Below are 19,875 nucleotides of genomic sequence, written 5' to 3'. Positions count from 1 at the left end.
CTCACATACATGTGCACACATACCAAACATGAGCTATTTGCACGACTCTTAGGAAGCCGAAATGGTCACTAGTTGCCTCAGACTTGGACTGACACATCTCCTGTTTTCCTGCATCAATCCCAGGGGAGAAAGGGGAAGCAAAGAGCCTCAGTTCAGCTTCCCATAGTGCTCACAGTCCGGAAACACAGATGTGTGTGCAGAGTTGCACAGCGGTTCCACGTGGCAGGCTTCAGGGCTGCAGGAGCTGGAAGCCCCGCTAAGCTTGATTTCCCTTCCCGCAGGTGGACCTGAGCTTCAGCCCAGCCCGAAGTCTCCCTGCCTCACAGGCCCATCTGCGTGTCACAGCTTCTCCTCAGTCCCTCTGTGGCCTGAGAGCAGTGGACCAAAGCGTGTTGCTCCTGAGGCCTGAAGCTGAGCTCTCCCCTTCCTGGGTGAGTCCCCATCAGCCTCTGCCCAAGGGAGGCCAACAAGAGGCTCTGAGCAGGAGGAGGCCCTGGTGCTGATAAAGCCGCCATCCATCACCAGGGCTCTTTATGTAAATACACTGCGATTGATGCTAAGGGAGTCTCTAGGGAGCCCTTCACTGTACAACCAGAGGAACACGTCAAAAACATGAGCCAGAAAACTCCAGACAAACCAGGAAGTGATGCAGTCAGTGAGTTGCAAAGCTTGTGTGTGACCCAGGCCCTCTGTGTCAGGACAGCATCCTCCTACCCTAGGAGTGGCTTGTGCCCTTCACAAGCTCATGATGAGGTGACGCTGCCTGTGGGAGCTGAACGAAAGTGTGTACACATGGAATCTTGCACATCTCAAGGGTCCCCCAAATAAGTAAAAGACATAATGACTTAAAGTTTTAAATTTTGTAATACAAGGTTCTTAACTTGCTTTGAAAATTCTCAGAAGCACAACTGAAACCCTAAACTATGTCCAGTGTCTTGCCAAGTTAAAGCTAGTAAACCTCTTCTTTATACTGAAATAAGAATAGGATTTATTAGGAATAGTTACATGATCACTGTAATAGCTTAAAATGTTGATCGACTCTGCCTAATAGCATGTTTTCAAATCTAAAGGACATACGTGAATTTAAAATCAGAATCTTTAGTCCAGATAATGGTGGAAACTTACCAGTTTTAAAGTAATGTGTGAGTTAAACTGAAATCTAAATTTATTTGAGATTTTATGACTCACATGCAGAAAATGCTTTAGAAAGAATACTGCTTAAATGTTTTTCTTTTTGAGTCTGACTCTCCCCAAATCTATTAAATAAGAGATTTCTGGAGCAAATTGTTTCAGCTGACACACATGGGCAGTTAGTTAAAAAAATGTGCATACTACCTGAAGGGTTATGACAAAAAACAAGATGGCGGTCCCCTGCTCCCTGCACTCTGCCCTATCCATACTTTGGGAGCCTGTCCTTTCGATGATTACAGCCATTTCTTGAAGAGTCAAGTGATTTGCAGTGAGCAAACTAATCACATTCTTTTCATGTCTTCCAAGAAAGAGGGCCTCCATGTCTCCTGTGTCTTTCAGATCTACAATCTGCCAGAGATGCAGCACAAGGACCTTACTCCAAGATCCCACCAATTGTCTCCAGACTATATTTGTTCTAAGGTTAGAGATAGGACTGTTGATGATGTCACATACTCAAGCATAAATGACAAGGAAGTTTATGACTACATAGAGGTAAGCCATAATATCCATAAACATGCTGTCTGTGAATTATTTAGGTTTAATGAAACGCTTTATTGGTAAAGAATTTTAGAGTCAGACTGGGATCTAAGTCACTGTCAGGCCACCCACATTACATGTGGGTGATGGGTTCAATCCCAAGCATTCCAAAAACTGCATTTTGGAAAGTGCCCATTCTAGGCTAACTCTTTCTCTCTATTGACAAAAGTGGCACAGAGTGAGTGAGTGACTTTTTATTTTTGTTACTCTGGTTTTTTGAGACAAGCTCTTACTTGTGGCTCTAGCTGTCCTAGAATTGACTTTGTTGACCAGGCTGACCTCAAATGAGAGAGATCTGCCTTCCTATGCCTCTGCTTCTGCCTCCCAAATGGTGGGACTGAAGACGTGCACCACCATGCTTGACTGAGTGACTTTTTAAAGTAACACCATTGTATCAGAAAGAAGGCCCACATTCAGGCCTCACTGTGAATTCTGTGATCCTCGATGCCCTCTCTAAAGAGCACGAAAAGCACAATTGGAATAGAAATTCTACGTGAACATGTAAAACTATATCTGGTTTAGTTACTGTAATTTTTATAAATACTGTTTTTTCAGAATTTTGAGACATTTTGCTTGATTAATAATTTCCTTTCTAGGACACAGGTTTAGAGGCCTTCACCAACTTGAAGATCAGACATCCTATAGAATGTATGCGTGTTGCATATTATGGAATAGAAGGTAAAATAAATCAGCTTGTATTTTAAGAAAAAGTAAATGTGAATTATATGTCAAAGATGGCAAAATAAAATTGTTGCGCACATAGAGCATCCAAATAAGAAAGAACACAAACTTACCTGAGAAAAATGTGCCCAGATGTATGCTGGTACTATAGGGAAGTTAAAGGCTGGAGGCCCTTCCTTCAGTGTGGAAAAAAAGACAAAGTGCAGTAGTTCCTATAATAGAGAATCATTGCATCTGAAGAAGTTTTGTAGGACTGTGATGAGAGGTGAAGAGAATTCCCTAAGTATTAGGGATGAAGGAGAGAAGGAAAAATCAGGCATTGCAAATAAATGTCAGGAGGATAGTAAATAAATAAATAAATAAATAAATAAATAAATAAATAAATAAATAAATAAAAGCACCTGAGTCAAAGGCACATTCTCACTCCAATCTTCAACCAGCTAACCATTTCAAGGCTTTCCCTCTTCCTTTCATGGGAATCACTTCCAGGGTGGCCACACCATTTACATTCCCACAACAGCAAATGAGGGTCCCCCACACACATACCTGCCTGAACCTCCTTACTTTTCCCCCCCTCCCCCAATCTCCCTGCATCCTTCACAGCACGTGCTGACAGTTTTTTTTTTACTGCTCTTTGCTATCCTGACTGGGATGAGATGAAATCTCAAACTTGTTTTAACTTGCATTTCCCTGGTTGCATGCATGATGAACACTTTTAAAAGATATTTCTTGCTATTACAAATAAAGCTGCTACAAACATGGTTGAGCAAACGTCCTTGTTGTATACTTGAGCATCTTCTGGATATATGCCTAGGAGTAGTATAACTGGAACTTGAGGTAGCACTATTCCCAATTGTCTGAAAAAGCGCCAGATTGATTTCCAGAGTGGTTGTACAAGTTTACATTCCCACCAGCAGTGGAGGAGGGTTCCCCTTTCTCCACATCCTCTCTGGCATGTGTTGTTACTTGAGTTTTTGATCTTAGCCATTCTGATGGGTGAAAGGTGAAATCTCAGGGTTGTTTTGATTTGCATTTCCCTAATGACTAAGGACGTTGAACATTTAAGTGTTTCTCTGCCATTCCATATTCTTCTATTGAGAATTCTGTTTAGCTCTGTACAACATTTTTAATTGGATTAATTGATTTGTTGTTAACTTCCTGAGTTCTTTATATATTCTGGATATTAGCCCTCTGTCAGAGATAGGGTTGGTGAAGATCCTTTACCAGTCTGTAGGCTGTCGTTTTGTTCTGACAACAGTGTCCTTTGCTTTATAGAAGCTTTTCAGTTTCATGAGGTCCCATTTATTGATTGTTGCTCTTAGAGCCTGTGCTGTTGGTGTTCTGTTCAGGAACTTGTCTTCTGTGCCAATGAGTTCTGTCACCAGCTTTAAATCTTTATATTTCTTGTCAATAGAAATTCAAACCAATGTTTTGAATAATAAACTTCCTAGTTCCGATCCAAGAGTTTGTACTTATATCTCTTTCAGTTTTTATATAAATTGAAAACCTATTAAAATAATGAGTTAATCCTACCGGTCCAGAAAAAGAAAAACCACTTCAAGAATATCTCTGCTGATAATGTAGACATCATTCAGCTCTTGTTCCGATTCTCATTGTAGCCAAAGGACCTGTTTCCTGGGAGATAGGTGTATGGCTCTCCATAACTCCTAGGGGGAACATTGTATTTATAAACATTCCCTGACTATCCAACCCAAGATAAGATGCATCATGCTTCCTTCTAACTCCAACTACACTCGCTGATGTTTTCTCCAAGATTTCATAATTCCTGCTTTTGAGAAAGATGTTACCCACTCCCCCAAAATGAGTAGTTCAGTGCATAATTTCCAGTGTAATTGTAATACTATTTAGCAGCCAAGAAAAAACTGAAAATTAAGCTACATTCACATTGCACATTGGTTCCCATTGATTCAAGTACCATGTTCATTTCTTCCATTACACCTTCATAGGGTCTTTTACAATGTATGATCTTGTAGGTGCCAGTGATAACAGAGTCGTGACGACAAGTAAAAAGCCATTCCATACAGATCCACCACGTGAAGATCCAACTACTGAGACCTTTCGAAAATATTTTCCCGAAACCTGGATCTGGGATTTAGTCACAGTAAAGTAAATACTTTCCATTTGTATCATTTGGGCTGGGTATGAAATTTTTCTTTGTACTCTAGTATTTCTCTAATTAATTTCTATCATAAACAGAGGAAATGGCTAACTTAAAAAACACAGCATATCAACCCATCAATCATGAGATTTACATATTTCCACCACTCCTAGAAAATGTACATAAAATTATCGTGTACCATTTTGATGCTCAAAACCGTTCAGGAACACCGTGTTGAGTAGGGAGTGAGGCAGTCCTTCATGGAGTAGGCTAATAGACTCATACATACAGTAGACCATGGAAGTCATGAAGTTGTTGTATGGTATTTCAGGGATGGGAGTTCAGAGGTAACTTCAACTCTATGTTCAGATTTCCACTAACACAGATTGTAAGGTGACGTGAGCCTATGATCTGAATTGAAAAATTGAGACTACAAAAAATCCTTTTATTTTCCATCTGGAGTCCTGTTTGCACTGTTCACTTCCTATCACTCCTTTGAAGGACTGGAGGGATGGTATTTCATCATGACCATCTGTTATCATCTGAGAAATAACTAATACACCGGCTCCCTTTCTGTGCTTCACATTCTCACTCTCCCAGCTCCTCAGGTGTGGCTGAAATGGAAGTGACAGTCCCTGACACCATCACTGAGTGGAAGGCTGGGGCCTTCTGCCTGTCCAATGACACTGGACTTGGGCTCTCTCCTGTGGTTTCTCTCCAAGCCTTCCAGCCCTTCTTCGTGGAGCTCACGATGCCCTACTCTGTGATCCGTGGAGAAGCCTTCACGCTCAAGGCCACTGTGCAGAACTACCTTTCTACCTGCATCCGGGTGAACACCTTTCTGAATTAAGCATGTCTACAGGGGAAGAGGCAATTGGTGTATATAAACTGTAACAAGGAATTACATGAAAAGAAGGAAGAAAGGGAGGAAGGGACTGTACTGGAGCCAGCAGCCCTGGTTCCAAATGCTTAATCTCCAGACTCAAGCTAAATGCATACAGCAGAGTTTACCAAAATGGACGCTAAATAAGATATATTAGGTGATTTCTCCAGTATTAACACAGTACATTCTGTACTGACAGAGACAGGACACTCCATGTGGCCTCTGTATACAGTCAAAAGACACAGTCCACACAAGTCTATAAGGTTCTTGCAGGATACCCTATTACAATGGATTTTGCTCTTGTTAGAAGTAGGTGTAGATTTCAGAGGTACAGTGAATATTTCTACTACACTGAATATTTCTGTCATCAAAATGAAACAAAGATAAATAGAGAAATATATAATTGTCTCCATAATTGTTTGGGTAGATAATACATAGATGACAGCTAAATAACATTTTAGGCCTGTATGTGAATATGAAATCCATACAATCCCTCTGGGTCAGCTTATATGACATTTTCGGGACATGTTTTCCACCAGCCCCTCCTGCTCTCTTTCTAACACAAATCCCCTTCACACTCTTTCACCTACCTCCTCCATGAATGTTGTCCTTGCACAGTAATATCTTCGCTATTTCTTTTCCCTGTGGGACCACAGCTGGGTGTGCAGCTGGCAGCCTCTCCAGATTTCACAGCTGTCCTGGTGGAGAAAGCCCAAGATTCTTACTGCCTCTGTGCCAACGGGAGGCACACCACGTCCTGGTTGGTGACTCCCAAGTCTTTAGGTGAGTGAAAAGTTTGTAAGGGGACTCTATCCAGAAAGGGTGGGTGTAGGCAGGTCTCCTAAATTGCATCCTTCTCATTGGGTCCCCAAGGGACTCTCAGTCACTGCTGCTTCTGGCACGTGCTTACCCCCTTCATGAAGACAGGACAAGCCCTTGCGATGCTCAGAGACTGAGGATTCCTTGCAGATCTTGGGGATTTGGCAAACGCTGAGTTCCTGGCACATCTGAGCTCAGCTCTATGGACCATGTGTTTCAGGAAATGTGAATTTCTCTGTGACTGGAGAGGCACTGCAGTCCCCAGAGCCCTGTGGTTCTGAGGTGGCCACAGTCCCTGACACCGGGAGAAAGGACACAGTTGTCAAAGTCCTGATTGTTGAGGTGAGTAACCTCCTTGACTGGCAGTGTGCTGAGTCCAGAAAGTGAAGCAATGTTGACGATGTCTAGGTGAAAAATAAAAGATAGTAACATGTGACCAGGAGATGCTTCATGGCACGTGGCAAGCCCATGCTTTTCCATCAGCATGTGTTCTGTTTGTTTGTTTGTTTGTTTGTTTGTTTTTTCCCTTCCTAGTCTCTGAGCTGAAGCTTGAGGGATGGTCTATACCAGTTTATCTTCTTAGAGCTGTACCTCCTTCTTTCAATCCTATTCTGCACCCTCTCTTTTCATTGTTCTTTCCTTATTACTTTCTTTTTCACCTGGCATGTCCAAATTTAACATTTACGCCATTCCTGAAAGGTGGAAAATTAAATCATCTAATTCTAGCCCATGATCTCACAGGTAAAGAAATTGACACTCAAAAAAAAAAAGTCTCCAGAATTTTTGTGTTTTCACACTCAGTATTTTCTCATGTCTGAACTTTGTGTCTTTCCATCCAAGCCTGAAGGAATTCAGAAGGAGCACACCTTCAGGTCCCTGTTCTGTGCATCAGGTGAGGAGCCCTCAAGATGGCAGTAAGAGAGTAACCTGAGTTGTCTACTTAGGTCTCCAGCAATATTCCTGTAAGAAAACCAAGATCCTATGTACCTTGTAACCACTAAAGGATGAACAAAACTGAGTCTTAGAAATTATCAAGATTGTCACCTGCCTGATGTAGCTAAAAAGAGTATAGTCATAGTTCCACCTGGGACTTCAGAGTTCATTGTAGCCTTTTTCTTTAGAACACAGAAATCTTTTCATCTAGCCCATCTCAGTACTTAGAAACTTATAGGCAGGGAATAGCTAAGAAGAGGTCACAATAAAAATTTTCTAATAAAAAAAAATGGGGAGGGGGAGTCAGGGTGGAAATTTAAAGGATATCTTTGGAAGGCCAATCTTTGTATTGTTTTAGATCATAAATAAAAACAAAGATTTTTATGGCTGAATTAAATTCCACATATAAACCTAGTTCATCATGGTGTACACTTAGCTTAATACTTTTCTTTAATGGTTGTTTTTATGACTAGCTCTTTTATCCCTGCTCCTCACTAGAAGCAAAGGAAATACAGCAACATATCATACAAGGGAAAAGGAAAGCTCACTGTCCCCTGTGAAAGACAAGCATGAGAGCAGAGGCGTCCACTCCAAATAATGACTGTGTTGCCAGGACCTCTATTGATGTGTGGACATGGTGCCTGTTCAAAACATATAGTCAAAAGAACTTTTTAAATGGCACAATAGTTTAAGTTAACATAAAATCCATTATTATATGAAAGTTAACAAAAGATGAAATAAGGAAATTTCTCTGTAAAGGGGATAAATTAATGTAACAGTTACTAACATACTGGGTAGAAGAAAATTATCATACACTACTAAAATTCATTAAACGTTTTCCATGAAAGAGAGGCAAGAAAAAGGTCACTGGAGATTGTTGGAAAATGTAGCAAAAATAAGATAACAAACACCCTGTTCTTCCAACGGGTCAGTTCTGGTTCTCCTGATACTTGTGTTTTCACAAAGTACTCTATACATCATCTGGCCATAAAAAAGCCATCCATGACAGCTGTGTAGCCATGATCAGTGAAACCTCCAAGGCCACTCAGGATACTCAGGAAGAACAAAGCTGGCTTGGATTTATCCACCCCTCATTCTGACATACAGGAGTTCATTCACCCAGTGCATCATTTCAGGTTTCCATCGCTGTGATAAAACACCAAAAGCAGCCTGGTGAGGAGAGGTTTATTTCAGCTCTCCTGATCACAGTCCATCACAAAGAGAAGACAGAACAGGATTCGCAGGGCATGGACTGAAGCAGAAGCCGTGGAGAAAACAGCTTACTGGCTTGCTCTCCCTGACTTGCTCAGTTTGCTTTCTTATACAGCACAGGACTACCAGCTCAGATGAGGCACCACCCACCCTGGGCCAGGCCCTGCCACATCAATCATTACTAAATGAAAAAGCATAAGACTTCCCTGCAGGCCAAGGTTATGGGGACGTTTTCTCAGTTGAAGATCCCTAATTTCCTGAAAACACACACACACAAGCAGAATTTACCTAAACCAAAATTCGATAAATAAGCACATTTTTATGTGCTTATTAAGTTAACTAAATAGGCATTGATAGAAGCAGAGGCACAGAGATCACAGAGACTCCGACATTCATTTTGGACAGGTGCTTTGCTTCAAAACCATGGGTGATAAAGGGGAGGCCATGAAGCCTGACAAGCCGGCAGTTCCAGAAAATGTGGATTTGTGATATTTACATCCAGATCATTTTTCTAGGAAGGCCAATTATCAAAGCTTAAGGCAAGGTTCTAATGCAACTGGCCGTAGGGGACTCTGGAAATACAGAGAAGAGAGATGATTATCTCCCCTTTTGTTTTGCTTATTAAGATGCTGGGCTATCCGAAAAATTGTCCCTGCTGCTCCCTCCAACAGTAGTGAAGGATTCAGCCAGAGCTCATTTCTCCGTGTTGGGTGAGTCAGTCCATCCCTGGAGGACTTGGGACAACAGTCACTACCACTGTCTGGCCCCACCATGATTCCAAATCCAGTTTCTGAACTACTACCCTTGACCTCTACCATGCTTCTTTGGTCTCTATCCGCTCAATATCCACTGCTTTCCCCCAGCACTCCTCACCCTTGAAACTCCTTCACATCATAGAAGCAATTCTATTGAAGGTGTTATTTTGTTCCTGAAGATAATGGCTATTCTGATGTCACTTCTCTCACCTCCAGGTGATATCCTGAGTTCAGCCATTAAAAACACCCAAAATCTTCTCCACATGCCCTATGGCTGTGGGGAGCAGAACATGGTCCTTTTTGCTCCTAACATCTATGTACTGAAATATCTCAATGAAACTCAACAGCTGACTCAGAAGATCAAGTCCAAGGCCATTGACTACCTCAATGCTGGTCAGTAAGGCTAACAAACCCCACTTTTTTCTTGTAAATGTTCTCTCTAGAACTGGCATAGCATTGGAGGGGGAAGCTGAGCAGGGTTCCTGGGAAATCCTTTAAGCCACAGCTATGGGGGTCTCTAGCTTTAGACTTCAATCTTGCTGTTCACTGATACATTTGTTTCTTTAAAACACACCCAAATCCTTCTATTCCAGGTTACCAGAGGGAGCTGAACTACAAACACAAGGATGGCTCCTACAGCGCCTTCGGGGATCGAAATGGCCAGAGTCAAGGAAACACTTGGTAAGAAGAGTTCACTGTGTGCCAGGGCCTTGTTCAACCCTTGGCCCTCATGGCAGCTATACATGCAACTTATTTCATGGAAGCATAACCGATACCTCGGCCTGAGAGGGAAATGTTTGTCATAGCACAAATCATGTATTGCAGAACTGAGACTGTCTCAAGCCTCATCTGCTTTGACTCTGAATCATGTGTTTTACTAAACTCAATCCACTGGTGCTTTCATTTCTCACAAAGATCTTTCATCATTAAATGCCTGGCTACATATTGCTGAGCTTCAAAAGATGCTCATAACTGAGCCTTGAAAAGCTGTCGACATTCTTCATGTGACCTTGCATTACATAGGAATGTATTATTGAGAAGGGACACACAGACAGAAAGCAAACAGGTGACAAAGGGAATAGAGACTGGTGGAAACAGGAAGTAAGCCAAGGATATGGACATCGTTTTTGAGGCAGATAATATGTAGCTGTGGTTGTAGGAGAGGAGAACTTTCTTATCAAGAAAAGAAAATCATTAGCAAGCTGGAAAAAAACACTTAAGATCAGGGTTCAGGCATATTAGGAAAACACCAGAGGGAGCAAGATAGAAGAAATGAGAAAGAAACCAGGAAGCCCCAGGAACCACACTATGCTGTGTTCACATCCAAGGGAACCAGGAATGGAAGACTGCTTTGCAGTAGCTGAGACACTGCCCAGCGGCATGCACTGGAGACCCTTAGACCAATTAGCACATGTGTGGACACCAGCAAACTCACATATGAGGGTACTGCCTCCCAGCAAAAGCTTCATCTCCCCACTCTCCCTCCCCCACCAGGCTCACAGCCTTTGTGCTCAAGTCTTTTACCCAAGCTCGAGCCTTTATCTTCATCGATGAAGCACACATCACCCACGCCTTCAACTGGCTCTCCCAGCAGCAGCAGGACAACGGCTGTTTCAGGAGTTCTGGATCACTGTTCCACAATAACATAAAGGTGATCTATTCTGAACTACTGATGAACATGAGGACCTACTAACACCTGAGAGTCACCTTGTACTAATTATCACAGGAATATGTCTCTAGATTGGGAATGTACTATTTAGTAAGGAGATATGAATGAGAACTTCCTTTGAATACAGTGGACTGGCCATGTGCGGGGGGACATTTGATGGATTGCTGGCTGAATATTTTGCTTTTTTCCCTTCGTTTTGTTTGCAGGGGGGAGTAGAAGATGAAGTGACCCTCGCTGCCTACATAACCATTGCCCTTCTGGAGAGTTCACTCCCAGCTACAGTAGGTGCCAAGCTGCTTCCCCAGCTTCCCAAACTGCTGCAAAACCTGTGGCTTTCTACCCTCTCTGGACCACATGGCAGCTCTCCGTTTTCACAATGCTTTGTATTTGTCAGATTCCATTAGTGAGCATCCTGGTACTCAATGAAACATGGATATGTTCCAAGAAACAACCTGAGAACAGGGCCTTTAATACTGTCCCTAATAGTCTGTGCTTTAAATGGAACACAGTTTATAAAAAGAATCACTTCCAAAGTTAGAGAATGGATAGACAGATTATTAATGACAAGTAAAAGACACAAGGCAAGAAGAGAGGACAGGGAAGGGAAGAGGAAGGATTGATTTGAAAAACACAAATGCCTATAAGCTCTGTGTATGTCCCAGGACCTGCTAGAACCCTTTTCACATAGTTTGGGTTTCATTGTTCTGCCAACAGCATCCTGTTGTCTCCAGAGCCCTGAGCTGCCTAGAGTCATCCTGGAAGACAGTAGAACAAAATGGAAGGAGTAACTCTGTGTACACCAAGGCCCTGCTGGCCTATGCTTTCACTCTGGCAGGGAACCAGCAGAAGAGAAATGAAATCCTGGAATCACTTGATAATGAAGCAATAAAGGAAGGTAAGAATGTGTGTTGTCATGTTTGTCTCCATCCTGTTCTAGGAAGGGAAGTAGGGGAGGATACGGAGTGCGGAAATAGTGTTACAGGTTAGTCCCATCTCTATGGCACACTGACGGTTCTCCTTGGACTGACCCATCAAGAAACCAGCCTTTCTTCTATACAAAAGCCTTCTCTTTAGTGTTTTCTAATAGTGTGACCCAAATCAACAAATGCAGACAGCTGCAGCAAAGGTAAACAGTGGAGGCTTCACTTTTCTCTCTGATGCATATATACCTAATTAGAGGAGCAGCAGCAGAGGGTATGAAGAACACAAAAAGAAAATATGCTTCAGGATTTGCTACTTCATTTGCAACTTTGAAACCAACAGGAAACTTTTCTAAGCCTTTTGGACTGAACACTGAACAAGCTATGTTTTGTTGGGTGTGAAGGAGTTAATGTCTGCCCATGTCTCCTCACCAACTCTGACAGAGCACCATTGAGGATGTAATTTAATTAATATCCTGAAAATTACTGTCCATGGTCTTTCTCAGTCACAACCCATCTGACCAACTGCAGACGTTTACAGAGAATTACTAATTCTGGGGATTCTGTGATGGAAAAATTTAAAACCTACTACAACCTTTTTCATTTCCTTCTTTCTAATGTAGACATAGTCATGTACTGACTACTCATACTTTTAATTATTTCTCTATTTTTACCCCAAGGTAACTCTGTCCATTGGGAAAGACCTGAGAAACCCAGGATAGCAGGGATATCTCTGTACGAACCCCAGGCTCCCTCTGCTGAAGTGGAGATGAACGCCTATGTCCTCCTCGCTGTCCTCTCTGCTCAGCCAGCACCAACCCCTAAGGACCTGGCTTTGGCAGTGAGAATCGTGAAGTGGCTCACAAAGCAGCAGAATTCCTATGGCGGCTTCTCCTCCACTCAGGTCAGTGATTTTCCTTCAGAGTTCCCTTGCAGTTAGAGGATTTGAACAAGAGATGCTGGAACAGTGAAAAAATGAAACAGGAAGAGGAGAGGAAAACAAGGAAGTGTTACTCTTGGGTATGTGGAGTCTGTTGGAAGTGAAGGATCATACATTCTATAATAAATTGTCCTAGTTTTGGTGCCGGCCACAGGGGTTCTCTTCATGCCATAGTGAAACAGGCCTAGGTTCCTCTGAAATTCCAACCCAGACCTAAGACTCAATATAAAGCAACGGCGAAAGTCCTGGAGGTTCCAGAATCCTAAACATAATTCTCTCCCCCTAGAATAGCCTGTGGAGTACCTAGGAGATGTTCTTTGTCCAGATGACATCTTTATTGCCCTGGTGCCCTTACATACAGCTGTTTCCTTTTCCTGGCAGACTCTCCTAATCTTATGTATGGATACATTGCCCTCAGGTTTACTCCAAGCTAGCAGGAGCTCCTGCTCTCCTGTTTACTTCTTGATACTAGAAACAGTCAAGACTGTAAACCATCTGTTTTATCATCTGATCAATATAACTCTCATGAGGTAATATTCCCCCTCTACAAAAAAATATTACCACAATATCAGTAATTAATGCTCTGGAAATTCTAGCATATAATGCAGAACTAATCTCCAGGGAAGTTTAGAGACATGGTAGGTTTCTCTAAAGGAGAAATAAAATGTACAAAAGGAAACCTTCCATGACACTAGGAACCATGCAATTGCAATTCAATTCTTTCAGTCTTTACCTTCCTTTAGTGTCTGCATTATGATACTAAAACCCTCGCTGTGAGTTTCTGCTCCCTTGTTGGGCTCTGTAGTCAGGCAGCATCTGGAGCTGTCTTGGATAAGGAAGGATCCTGTGGGAGAGACCCTCTCTGGAGTATGCCACCAAGGAGCAAGGCAGCGAAGGACAACACTAGCTCACAGCATTTTCTATTTGATAAGAGAGTCATGACCAGCACTCAGCCATGGTGTTTGTGTCTCTTGATTCCTCCCCAAGTACAGAGGAAAGTTTGGGGATGAGAGCAGGAATGTGATTTTTGTGAGAAGATGTGGCATCACCATGGGAATCAGGGACAAAGGGAGAGAAACAGTAAATGCTGAGAGGAAAATCTAATTTGTGTTTCTATTTTCCACTGGCTGGGGGGAGTTTGCATAAGCCAGGGCACTCTCTGTAGGAGAAATTTTATGGAATGTTATTTGCTTCTCAAATGTATCCTGGATTAAAGCCTGAAATAAAGACTAGAGATCAAATAATTAGAGTCAAAACCTCATGACACTTTTTCACAGCTGAAATGAACGTTGGGAAGAGCTCAAGCCCTTCCCAACTGATGCTAAACTGAATGATGTCTTCATCCCTCTCAGGACACTGTGGTGGCCCTCCATGCTTTGTCCAAGTATGGAGCAGTTACTTTCTCCAGAAGTCAGAAAACTCCTTTGGTGACCATCCAATCTTCAGGGACGTTTTCCCAAAAGTTCCAAGTAGAGGACAGTAACCGCCTGTTACTGCAGCAGGTCCCTTTACCTGACATTCCTGGGGACTATGAAATCAGTGTGACAGGAGAAGGATGCGTGTATGCTCAGGTAAGATTCTGGGCAAGTTGTGGGTGTGAGGTGTGAGCCTCCTCCCCAGAATGGGAAGTCTCGCTGAGCCTACCTGCACACTTGAGGCTCAAATTGGGAGAAATGGATCCAAGGGCCCAGTGGCATGCAGGTAAAGGATTTCTGCTCACTACCTACCAGACGACGCTGAAATACAACGTGCACTTGGAGAAGCAGCAGTCTGCATTTGCTCTCCGGGTGCAGACATTACCTCTAACTTGTGATAACCCCGAAGGCCACAACAGCTTCCAGATCTCACTGGAAATCAGGTATGAGCGTCTGTCTCTGGCTCTGGCTCTGTTTATGTCTCCTTCAGCACTGTCTTCCTAGAACACTTCACAGAGTGGGTTCAGCGGTATCTGAAGTGAGTCTCTTCAGTAAGAGTTTGCTTTGTCTGTAAAACAAACAAACAAGAATACTTCAGCAAAGTGATCAATGAAGAATTGTAGAATTATAATTTCTAGTTAGCCTGCTTTAGGATACCTTTCTTGCCCACTCTCATAATAAAATAATATGTTCTTCTTTTCCAAGAGACCTTCACATAGGTTATTCTTCTTCACCAACAAAGAAAAGCCATTCTGATCTTCTAAAATTTTATTTTTCTAGAAGAATAATTTTTTAAAAAAGATATTCAGTTCTTCTGACACTCATCACAATCTTTGTATAAAATATAACCAGCAAAAACCAAAGGGATCTTGGATGCAGAGAAGTTATTCTGAGTGTAACCTATCACCTCGTTTCACCTCAGTGTGTGCGTGTGTCCCTGTGCATGTGGTCTGTGCGTGTGCACACACATGTGTATATGACACAGGAGAGTCCTCAGGTTCCATAACTACTTGTTTTGAGATTAGCTCTCTTAATGGCCTGGGGCCTGCTACCCAGACTCTGCTGGCTGGCCAGCAAGCCTTAGGTTCCACTTCTTTTTAATGCACTCTCCAGATGATACTGTCATGCAGTCTATTTTCACAACTATTTATATGACAGTAAAGGCCACCTGTTTTAAGGTACGGAAAAGCCATGCAGGCTGTATCAGGATTACTGCTAGACCTCAAAAAAGGGCAAGATTCAACCTATGAAAATTGCTCCCCTGTAACTCTTTGGTCTGCAGTTACACAGGGAGCCGTCCAGCATCCAACATGGTGATTGCTGATGTGAAGATGATATCTGGTTTCATTCCATTGAAGCCCACAGTGAAGAAGGTAAGCAGACACCACATGTTTGGATGCTCTGTGTCCTCAGACTAGGAGCTTACCACTTCATCACAATAACGTCAACCCATGTCACAGCACTGTTAGTACTAACACAGGATTGGGTGTGAGAGCGGCCAGCAGAAGAAACAAAAGGTGCTGAGTTCACTGAGGCCACAATCTGGCTAACAACAACCTTTAAAGTGTAATAATGGACCTGGTCAATAATTATTCAGGGGAAACATTAGTACATGCCAAAATTGTAGATGTAGTTCAGAGGTTCTAAGAAGTATGAAAATTAACAACAACCGAAGATCAATATCAGAGTACAGAGAAAGATGTTTGCAAGGAGCCGGGCATGGAGGCGCACGCCTTTAATCCTAGCACTCAGGGAGGCAGAGGCAGGAGGATCACAGTGAGTTTTAGGCCATCCTGGTCTACAAAGTGAGTCCAGGACAGCCAAGCCAAGGTTGGTTTGACAAACCCTGTCTCAAATCAACAAACAAACAGGCAGAAAAAAAAAATGCTTGCACAGATGTAGGAGTATTTTTACCTACTATTAAGTGAGACAATATTGAGTCAGGCCTTTAGGAGCCGACACAATTTTTCTAAGTATATTTTCATTCTTACTGGAAAAGTTTTTTATCAGTTCATTTAAATGAATTTGTGACATCTCCTTTTTATCACCTTCAATCCCACCATTCATGCACCTCTTTCACCCCTGAGTGAAAGAGCCTTTGATAACACTCATGTTTTCTCTCATTTTCAGCTTGAAAGGTCCGAGCACGTGAGCAGAACAGAAGTGAGCAACACCAATGTCCTGTTATATCTGGATCAGGTGAGGGTCCTTCCTGCCTTCCTAGACACATCTGGGTTTACGTCCTTGGTTTGTGTAGGTCAGGGGAGGGTCCTTCCTGCCTCGCTAGACATGCCTGGGTGGACAGTCTTTCTTGGTAAGTCTATGAGGGAAGCACATAGCAGAAGCAAAGCAATTCTAAAGGAAGTCTTTTGGAAAGGCAACCTCCCTCTGTTCATACTGGATGATGTTTGGAATTCTTTTTCTTTGGCTTGGAGCCATGACTCAGCAGTTAGGAGCACTGACTGCTCTTGCAGAAGGCCAGAGTTTAGTTCCCAGGACCTAGTCAACTCACAACTCCCTGGTACTCTAGATCCAGGGGATCTGATGCCTTCTTCTGGCCTCCACCGTATGGACACCACACAAACACCCTCACATCATCATCGTCATCATAATTAATACTAATAATACAAACTTTTAAATTCTCATTCCTCATTGCTGGCTTTCCTGGGACTTGCTATAATGTGCCAAGTCATCAAGTCAAAGTGTTTAACTCACAATGGAAAAAGTGAACTATTGCATATTAAGGAAGAATATGGATTTTTAGAAAGGTTTAGTAGACTAGGAAAGTTTCATATTCTCCCCGGAGCCTTGCACTTCAGTTCCTCGGGTCCCTGCTCTAAAATCATTATCACCATCCACATATGTGGCATCAGGGAACACGGTGACTGTGAGGTTAAATGGATCCAACCCATAACCGTGTTTCAAACACCAAGGACTGAGTCCTGCTGAGCAAAAACAGCGTCCACCTCCGTGAGTCTGGATCATTAGTCTCTCTTTCCCAGGTGACCAATCAGACCCTGGCCTTCTCCTTCATCATTCAACAAGACATCCCAGTGAAAAACCTGCAGCCTGCCATTGTGAAAGTCTATGACTACTACGAGACAGGTGAGCAAGAGATTACAAAGCACCCTAAAGCAACGTGATTGGTTTTTCTTTTCCATTCTTTTGCTTTTTTGTTTTTAGTTGGTTGGTTTTTGGTTGGGGTAGGGGTGTTTGCTTGTTTATTTTTTTTCACAGATTCTCACTATGTCGTTCAGTGTGGCCCCAAACCCTTAATTTTCCTGACTCAGCCCCTTCAAATGCTGATATTAGGGGCACATACCATCACACCCATTATTAAAAATAATTGCTTTTCAGCCAATGACATATATGTAGGCCAGACTAGCTAAGTCAGTCTTTAATAAAAGAATATGAGTATAACTAATATTTATAAAATTTCAATTTATTCATTCACTAATTCCTACCTGTTTATGCAAACAGTCATGTGGAACCAAACATGTCCAAATAAACCAAGGGACCAAACATTTTACAAAGAAGGTCTGTGGGCTGAAAGACACACAAATATTCTTATGAATATAACAATGCAATGATGAAGAATTATACAAATAAGTATAGTAGGAATAAAAAGATGAGAGAAAATTGTAGTCTCAGTGGTCAGTGATGATCAAAGAAAGAGAGCAAAGCCAGAGCTAGAAAATTAAATGGGTTCTTTTTTTCTGGTGAGTAAAGAGATATATGCCAAATGATTCAGACTAGTAGAATTCAAGAAATATTGAAGGGCTGGGTGGTGGTAGGACATACCTTCAATCCCAGCAGTTGGGGGCAGAGGCAGATGAATCTCTGTGAGTTCAAGACCAGCCTAGTATACAGAGCCAATTCCAGGTAGCTCAGTTAGGGTTGCACAAGGAACAGTACAGCTCTAAAAGGATCGCTGCTAGTCCTATGCTCAAAGATAAGCACACTTTGATTTTCTCCACAGGGTAAATGATTCTGGTGTTACACAATTGTTCACTTATTTCACTTATTTCAAGGGAGGCAGGCACAGCGCCTGTGGAGGTCAGACGGCAATTTGGGGAAAGGGTTCTCTCCTTCTGCAAAGTTAATCCTGAAGAGTGAACTCACTATAGTCATCAGATATGGCTCAAGCACCTTTCCACACTGAGCCATGTTGGTGTCCCAGGATAAAATGGTCATTTTTGAGGGGAAAAACTCCTTTCCTTGGTTTGTCTGATGTCCACAGAGAGACTGCTTTTCAGCCATCATCTATGTCCTGAATGAGAAAAGTCCTCAGTCCTAACTCATCAGCTGCCCTCCCACAGAATCCTCTCTTCAAACTCCCAATCTCACGTTTTTCTCCCCTGTCTTCCAGATGAAGCAGCTTTCGCTGGATACAGCGTGCCCTGCGGCACAGGTGAGCACCTGGCGCTCCTTGCCATGGCCCACCTCTGACCTCCTTCCCTTCACAACTACCCAGAACTTTGGTTAGATATGCTCAGACCCTTCCCACTGTGTGAAAACGCAGAGATTTACACCTTTGAATCAGCGAGCTGACCCTGGAAGACCCCTGAACTCCCTTACCAAGTATATTGCAGCTTATGGGAGAAAATTTGATGGATCCCATGTCCCTCATGGACAGTTTGCTTTCCTGATGAAAACGCTGCTGTCTGCACCCACTTGCAGTATATTCATCCTTTATGTTGCTTTCTTCTCTCCACATACACAGAGAAACCAAATTTTTGAAACTTGTATCTGTGGACAAGGCATTGCTGGAATCCCCGAATCCAGGAATCTTCAAGATGGTGATTTTTCTTTGTCTCTGCAATATAAATACTGAACAAGCTTGGTAAATAAACACATAGTTCAAAGTGTCTCTATCTATGATTCTTTCTTCACTTGATACAAATTTCCTCCATGCTCCTCTAGGGCCTTGCACTATTCCCCACATTTGCAATGAACAGAAATGACCTTTCCACAGAAGAACACGTACTATAAAAATGTGAGCACTTTCCAGCTGCTTTAATAATACACACCTCAGAACATGAAGGTGACACAAGAGCAACCTTACCTCCATAAGAAAAACACAATGGGTGCATCAGTGAAAGGAGACCATAGTGCAAGCAAGACATGGTGATTCAGGCCTGCAGTCAGAGCATTTCTGGAGGATGAGGCAGGAGAGATACAAAGTCAAGAGCAACCTAGGCTACTCTGCAAGTTCCAGGTGAACCTGGGCTTCACAGCAAAAGCCTGTCAAAAAAAAAAAAAAATAACAAGAGGCAGGGATCGCAGCTTGATGGTAAAATACTTGACCATTTTCAGGTCTGTGGTTTCAGTTTCTAACACAGTGGAAAAGGGGGGATATAAAGCATCCAGGCAGAAACAGTTTTTTTCAAAAGAAAAGAGAGGCCCTTAGTGCCAGGAAAATGGCTATCTGACTTACCGGCATTCCACTGTGGTCTGAATGCAAAATGTCCCAACAGGATCTGCTGTTTGAGCAATTGGGTGGTCCTAGAGCTGGTGCTGTTCTGTGACGTTGTGAAATATGTGGAATATGGGTCCTAGCTGGCAGTAGGGGTGAAGTTTGAGAATTCTAGCCCAGACAAGTTCTGTCTGCCTCTTGAGCCATGGAGGATGAGGAATCCCTTTCACAAGATTTTGCATCCTTGGATGTAAACATCGCTAGCCACTATGCTCTCTTCACCAGGATGGGCTGAATCCCCCTTACCTGGGAAAGACCAGCTGATGACCAGGTGTCTGCACACATGAGCCTGGGGAACATTTGAGATTCACACCCCAACAGTTAT

At 42.6% G+C, this 19,875-nt stretch overlaps 1 protein-coding gene across 1 annotated transcript; it reads left to right on the top strand.

The window, feature by feature from the left end:
• Positions 1–281: 281 nt before the first annotated feature.
• LOC129677317 (murinoglobulin-1-like) lies at positions 282–18,942 on the top strand (the record flags this gene model as incomplete). Its single annotated transcript, XM_055607963.1, has 22 exons — positions 282–431; positions 1,531–1,611; positions 2,325–2,406; positions 4,404–4,536; positions 5,129–5,357; positions 6,068–6,194; positions 6,451–6,572; positions 7,071–7,122; positions 9,002–9,085; positions 9,347–9,523; positions 9,724–9,811; positions 10,625–10,781; positions 11,006–11,080; positions 11,514–11,694; positions 12,400–12,623; positions 14,012–14,230; positions 14,390–14,517; positions 15,357–15,447; positions 16,205–16,273; positions 17,077–17,179; positions 18,444–18,485; positions 18,798–18,942. Coding segments are annotated over 22 exons (2,631 nt in total), but the record flags the coding sequence as incomplete, so codon positions are not given.
• Between the last annotated feature and the right edge of the window lie 933 nt (positions 18,943–19,875).

Source organism: Psammomys obesus, unplaced genomic scaffold, assembly GCF_907164565.1.
Source record: "Psammomys obesus unplaced genomic scaffold, mPsaObe1.curated_primary_1811, whole genome shotgun sequence".
Taxonomy (NCBI): domain Eukaryota; kingdom Metazoa; phylum Chordata; class Mammalia; order Rodentia; family Muridae; genus Psammomys; species Psammomys obesus.
This window is presented reverse-complemented; position numbering and strand designations above follow the sequence as displayed.